This window comes from Mus caroli, chromosome 3, assembly GCF_900094665.2.
Source record: "Mus caroli chromosome 3, CAROLI_EIJ_v1.1, whole genome shotgun sequence".
NCBI classification, from domain to species: Eukaryota; Metazoa; Chordata; class Mammalia; order Rodentia; family Muridae; genus Mus; species Mus caroli.
In genome coordinates this window covers 124,832,894-124,839,313 of record NC_034572.1, presented here as the reverse complement: position 1 = coordinate 124,839,313, position 6,420 = coordinate 124,832,894, and the positions used below count along the sequence as shown (strand labels likewise).

Here is a 6,420-nt window from a genome sequence, read left to right as displayed (position 1 = left end):
GGGGGGCGCTATGGGGGACTTTTGGGATAGCATTGGAAATGTAATTGAGGAAAATATGTAATAAAAAATATTAAAAGTTAAAAAAAAAAGATTAAAAAAAAAAGATTTGCCATTTTAACCACTTAGTGTTTTCTTGTGTATATTGTGTAACGGAGTTCTACCCTCCCTTACAATGTTTTTCTACACAGACACAGTGCATTTTGATCCTGCTTGCTCCTTTACACTCTCTTACCTCTGCTTTCAGCACTTTTAAATTCGGTGACACTGGTTTTATTTGTGCGTGTAATATTCTAATGCTGTTTCATGATTTTGACCAGAAACTGTATTCATTAACTCACTCTGGCTCCTCCCCCCAGTAAACAAATGTCCTTCACTGCTGCGTTTGTCCACGAGCTAACCTTTGCCTGGTGTCTAGAAGCACACGATGCTCTTGTCTCTCCACGGGGAGGCTGGGAGCTTTCCCGTCTCACTTTCCAGTGACTTCTGTTGGCTCTGGGTGTGTTGGTCTCTCGGTCCTCCCCCCTGACTCAGCAGGGCCTGTCCCCTTGCCTGCAGGGCTCAGTGAACACTCTCTTCTCCTTCTTGTCTGCCCAGGCTGGGGATGAGTTTGTGGAGAAGACCCTGAGCTGCCTTTCAACCAGCACCGACGCGGCATCTGTGGTGCACAGCACAGACCTGGTGGTGGAGGCCATTGTGGAGAACCTGAAGCTGAAGAACGAGCTGTTCCAGAGGCTGGACAAGTTCGCTGCAGAGTACATAGCTGAATTTTTTTGGTTGGCTTCTGAAAGCTCCTTCTCTGACTCTTGACAGAGTCCCTTGACAGACCCTTCCCGACAGTAGGCCTGCCTCTCTGCTACCTAACACCTCTGTCTTAGTTAGGGCTTCTACTGTTGTGAAGAGACACCACGGCAGTGATAACTCTTGTAGAGGAAATATTTACTTGGGGCTGGCTTACAGTTCAGAGGGTTGGTCCATTATCATCATGGCAGGAAGCCTGGTGGCCTGCAATCCTGTGGTGCTGCGCAGGTTCCTGAAAGTTCTATATCAGGATCTTCAGACGGCAGGAAGAGGGAGCCACTAGGCCTGGCTTGACCATTTGAAACCTCAAAGCCCCCGTCCTCCAAGTGAGCTTTGACACACCTTTTCCTCTAAGGCCACACCTCCAATAATCCACTCTCTCTGAGTGTATAGGGGCTATTCGCATTCAAACCTCTGCCATTCTGGATCCTGAGAGGGGCAGGAGCAAAAGGGACCTCAGGCTGCGGTAGGCACAATGAGAACAGACTCTCTGGAGGCAGCTTTCGTGAGACAGCTCATTTAATGTGGGGAACAAAGGCTACTTAAACCTTTGGAGAGTGAGTGGGTAGCTGCTTTTGGGGTGAGTCTACATCATGGGCCTGGGCCAGAACTCTAGAGATGCCTCTTTTACATAAGGAGGAATTCCAGGTGCCGGTGGGCGTGACCTTATAAGGCAAGAGGAAGTTCAACCTGGCTACTGGGCTGTGCGACCTCCACCAGGGGGCAAACTGTGAGGGCACAGGGCTATGTGCATGGGGACAAACAGGCAGGACAGAGAGGAAGAGATTCCCAGGCTTGGACTCACCTCAACCCCACTGTTGCTCTGGACCGGCTCACCACAGTTCCATGGCTCCCTGGACCCCCAAACCTCCGTAACCTCTTTGCAGAACTACTGGGTTTCATCCTGTGTTCCTTGTGCACATGAGGGAGGGGTATAGGTGCCCATGTCCAGTGTCACACACCTGTGTGTTTCCTGCAGTCATTGTGGGACACGGGGAAAGTCTTAAATAAATGCCTGCTAGGGGAGTTCAGAGCAGACCGGACAGAAGGCAAAGTGCCTTTGTGCCATTTTGAACACTTTTCTGTTTTCAGTTTTATTTGGGTTTAATTGGAACCCGCTTGAGGGCATTCAGTGAACACCAGGCTTCCTGGGAAGGACAGCAGGAAAGGCAGCCATAGCAGGGTCATGGAGGAGTTGCCAGGCTTGTAAGATTGTACGTAGGTAACACTGTAGGGTCACACTCTAGGACCGCCTCTTAGTGTTTGACTCTTAGCTTTTGGCAGTTATGACGACCGGCCAGTTCACCGCCGCGTGCTTATGCTCACGTGATGTGTCTATGGCCCATGGTCAACTTGGCCACACTTCCCTTCTTGGTTAGATTGGAATGGAGTAAAGTTACAAGCAAAAGTCATTTTTAGGGAAGCACCGGTGACCTGTGGCTGAAGGAAACACTTGCACATCAGCTTACGGGGCTGTAAACCCTCAGGTGTGTGTGTCCTGGTGACCTTCTTGTCCCCTGTACAGCACTCTGCTGGTCATGTGCATTTAGCGCTTCAGAAACAGGACAAAGAGGACACCTGGTATTGGGGTTTGTCTCTCAAGTCAGCACAGAGCCTGGGAAGGCCATCAAACCAAGGCCAGTCTACAAGGTGACTTCACTGTTCTCCTGAAGCAGTCTGACCTTGATGCGAGGTCACCTGGTGGCAGTGAGCATCCAACGCCCCCTGGTGTCAGTGGAGGGTAAGGAGGGGATGGGGGAGGGGCAGTCGGGAGGCCAGGCCAGCTCTACCTTACCTGCGGATGGCCCAAAGTTTCCAGCCTGTGACTGAAGGGTCTTGAGGTAGAAGATTTCAAAGACCTTCCCAGTTGCTACCTTAGATTTTTAAAAAGTCTGCCCTGAGGTTGGATCTGTTAGTGCCTGACCTTAAGCCTCGGAGACCTTCGTCCCTTACCTACCTTCCCACTTAGTCTACACACACCCACCAAAGACGGTCTTCTTCTGTAGTCCAAGGTGACAACCTCCAACCCACAATCCTTCTGCCTCAGCCACCCAGGTACTAGGTGTACATGTGTGTTTGGATACTCACAGACGTCTCTCTTTTCCAAATTACTGATTTCTTTTTGCCCCAGCTGGTTTCTTCCTGCCAGCCCCTGACTTTGGTCAGCAACCCTAGAGAGAATATGGTCAGTAGAGGCCACTGTCCTTGGGTAGTAGGGCCAGATCCAACTGTGCTAAAGGGCGTCCTACTGGTTTGTAGGTTATCCACAAGGTGGCGATGTAGGAACGGGATTTGCCTTGGTGCCTTTGGCAGCCTCACTTTATTTCTGGTCTTAGCAGATGAAGTTTTGGGAAGAGAATTGGATTTGGTCTCTGACAGTATGTGATTTGTAAGTTGATAAGTTAAGGTTCTATATGCATAAAATAAGACAAGTGCGTTTTCAGGATAGCCTGTAAAACAGAGGTCTGTGAACATGTGGGGTGTGTGTGTGTGTGTGTGTGTGTGTACACCCTTCTGTCCCAGGTTGTCTGAGACTAAACTTCCCTTCAGCCATGTTCAAAGCCTGTGTCTTCATTTCCATTCTTGTCTAATGACCAAGTTAAAGCTCTGTACTAGAGGGGGAACTGTCCCATGCTCCTGGGGGCGCAGCTGTGTTTCTCTGAGGATTGCTTACAGTTTCAAGTATCCGATTACTTCACTGTGCCACGTCTGGTAGTCTCCCCACTAACAGCTACCTCCTCTTTCCTTCGCATATCGTGAAATTAACTAATACGTGTAGATGAGATAACTTTAGTTTCTAAAAATTCAGGAGAGCCTGATGATGATGCTTTGGAAGCTGCTAATTTAAGATGTGGGGATTTAAATAGAAAACGCAGTCGCTTGGTTTCAGCCTTTCCTGTTGCTGCGCCTTCTGACTGACTTCCTCAGCGGGATGTGCGGTGGGGTGGGGAGTGGTGGTAGGTCTGCCTCGTGCACCGGGATGATACAACGCCGTGGTGCTGACCATGGGCTCCCGTGTTTCTTCTCTCCACAGACACACCATCTTTGCCAGCAACACGTCTTCTTTGCAGATCACAAACATAGCCAATGCCACCACCAGACAAGACCGATTTGCCGGCCTTCACTTTTTCAACCCCGTGCCTATGATGAAGCTTGTGGAGGTCAGTGGGCATCTATCTGGTCCTGATGTTGCGTGACACGTAACCGGAACCTGGAAGGTCGATACAAAAAAACAAAAAACAACAACAACAACAAAAAAAAGAATTCCCCTTTGTATATCAGTTGTCACAATTGTCCTCTTCAGGAAAGGAAGAAAAGGCATCTCATATCTTGGAAGGCTCCTCTACTTTGTTTTGTTTTGTTTTGCTTTGTTTTTTTATGTGCCTGTGCCAGGGCCAATGGCAGTGCTGACAGGGACATCAGACTGGAAGGAACACGAGGTCACTGACATGATGAGAGAGACAGGGGAGAGCCATACACCTTCATGCCGTCTTGCTGAGGTCAGCTTGCTCCATGCTGGAGATGCGCAGGTCTTCTCTGACATGGGGTTCTAGCTCGCCTGTCACTTTTGGTGGGAATTCTGGTCCCATGCAGCAGCCCTTCACTACTGTCTCAGTGAGGCACAGTTCCATGCTGTGATCAGAGCTATTAAAAGCAGCTTCCTGTAGTCTTGAGCCTCTTGACCTCAAAGGCGAGTGGTAGAGAGTAGGGGCCAGGCAGGGCTTGCCAGCCTTCCTGTTTGGATTGCTTCTGCTCACTTGCTGGGAAGTTCAGTGGAGGGAGATGGAGTCAGAATAGACAGTTGACACCTAACATGTGGCAGCTTGCCTTTTATAGGGGTTAATTAGAGGGTCTCTGGGAGCGACTGCCATTAAAGCAGCATTTGGTCTGAGGTTGGGGAGTTATTGCCGTGCGAAGTGTGGGGGATGCTGCACTGTGGAGCCAGGCAAACCTCCAGACACTGGCTGGGGCCGCCCTCGGGCTTGTTGATGGCTGGCCTCTCTGCCTTCTGTCTCCCGCACTGCTGATGCCCACCATAAGTGTGTTTTATCAGTTCTGGCCACTCCGTATCCACTTTTTTTCTCAAGTGGCAGGTCCAGTCTTTCTGCAGCGGGAATTTTCCTGTCCTGTGACCTTGTTCCTCTGGTCTTCTAGGCTGCTGCTGAAGAAGTAGGAAATGGGCTGGAGAGATGGCTCAGTGGTTAGGAGCATGGGCTGCTCTTCCAAAGGACCTGGGTTCAATTCCCATCACACACATGACAGTTGACTGTAACTCTAGTCCCAAGGGATACCACAGTGTCTTTGGCCTGTTGGGCCAGGCATGCGGGCAGGCAAAACAGCTATCTACCTAAACTGGATATTTATAAAGGGGGTGAGCAGTGGGAAGAAAGAGTCGTGGGAGGTAGAAGATGCAGTCTGCCCTTACGTAGAGGTGTTTATTCAGCTCTCAGTGATCCGTCGGTCGTAGTTACTGGGTGACGCGTGTCTGCGTTCTGCACATTCTGTAGTGCTACTGAGACGAGCCAGAGTTCTTTTTCCTTCGTCTTCTTGAGAAATGTAGTGTATTGGTTAACAGGTAATGCTTAGCAAACGTTATCATTTTCTAGAAAATATTCTAGGAAAGTGTTCGATACTATTGAGTATTTATAGCTTTTAATTAATTTTTATTAGTTCTCTGAGAATTTCATAGGATGTGTTTTGATCATATTTCACTTCCCCCACCTTAAGACACCCCCCCCCGACCCCCGCTCCTGACAACCCCTTCCAGGCCCAGCCCCTTTCCTCTCCTCCCGATGGATGTTGTAGCCTCCTTTTAGTAAATGAGATCCATCAAGTGCATGGACTCTTTGGTGTGTGGCTTCCTGCTGGAGCATGATTGACTTATGGGGGTTGGAGTGGGGGGTACTGCACCTCAACTAGGGGTAGGACTTCCTGCCCAGCTCTGCCCTCCAGGACCCAGGCTGGCAAAAAAAAAAAGAAAGAAAGAAAGAAAGCAAGCAAGCATTCCTCTCCAAGGAACCCACTCTGAGGCGCCTTGAGGGGCCCGAGAGCTGGGGCATCTGGGTGGGAGGGAGCAGGTGGCATGGTGAGACTGGTACTCAACTAGGAATCCAGGTGACTGTGGCTTAGGCACAGCACCCCTCATCTGCAGCAGAGGCAGGTCCCATGCAGAGAACCTTAAGAGCAGCCTCCCCCCATCCTCCCCAAGACCTCTCCACACACGCTCACACGGACACATACTGCACGAACTTCCATTAACAGACAGGAAGCAGAGCTGGGGTTTCCTGGGCTCCTTCTCCTACTAGGCGCCATGCTCGGCACGCTACCCCTAGTCTGTCTTTACTCAGCCCCCTGATGTGGACAGAGTGGTTTTAATGTCACTTCAGTCTCATGAAACATGTCCAGTGTCCCATGCCAATAAGGGCTGTGAGCGGTCCAGCTGGGATTTGCCTCTATGACATCTGGACCACTGAAATGCCCGCAAGACTTCCCTCGCCCTGCCCAGCAACGCGCACTTGAATTCTAACCCTGTGTCTTAGTCAGGGTTTCTATTCCTGCACAAACATCATGACCAAGAAGCAAGTTGGGGAGGAAAGGGTTTATTCGGCTTACACTTCCATA

At 50.0% G+C, this 6,420-nt stretch overlaps 1 protein-coding gene across 1 annotated transcript in view; it reads left to right on the top strand.

Annotated features, from left to right (window-relative positions):
* Hadh (hydroxyacyl-CoA dehydrogenase) overlaps window positions 1–6,420 on the top strand; it is a 40,488-nt gene that overhangs the window by 22,992 nt on the left and 11,076 nt on the right. Inside the window, exons 3-4 of the mRNA XM_021157598.1 lie at window positions 595–752; window positions 3,833–3,959. Of these exons, the coding sequence (XP_021013257.1) occupies window positions 595–752; window positions 3,833–3,959 (285 nt within the window). The remainder of the gene's footprint in view (window positions 1–594; window positions 753–3,832; window positions 3,960–6,420) is intronic.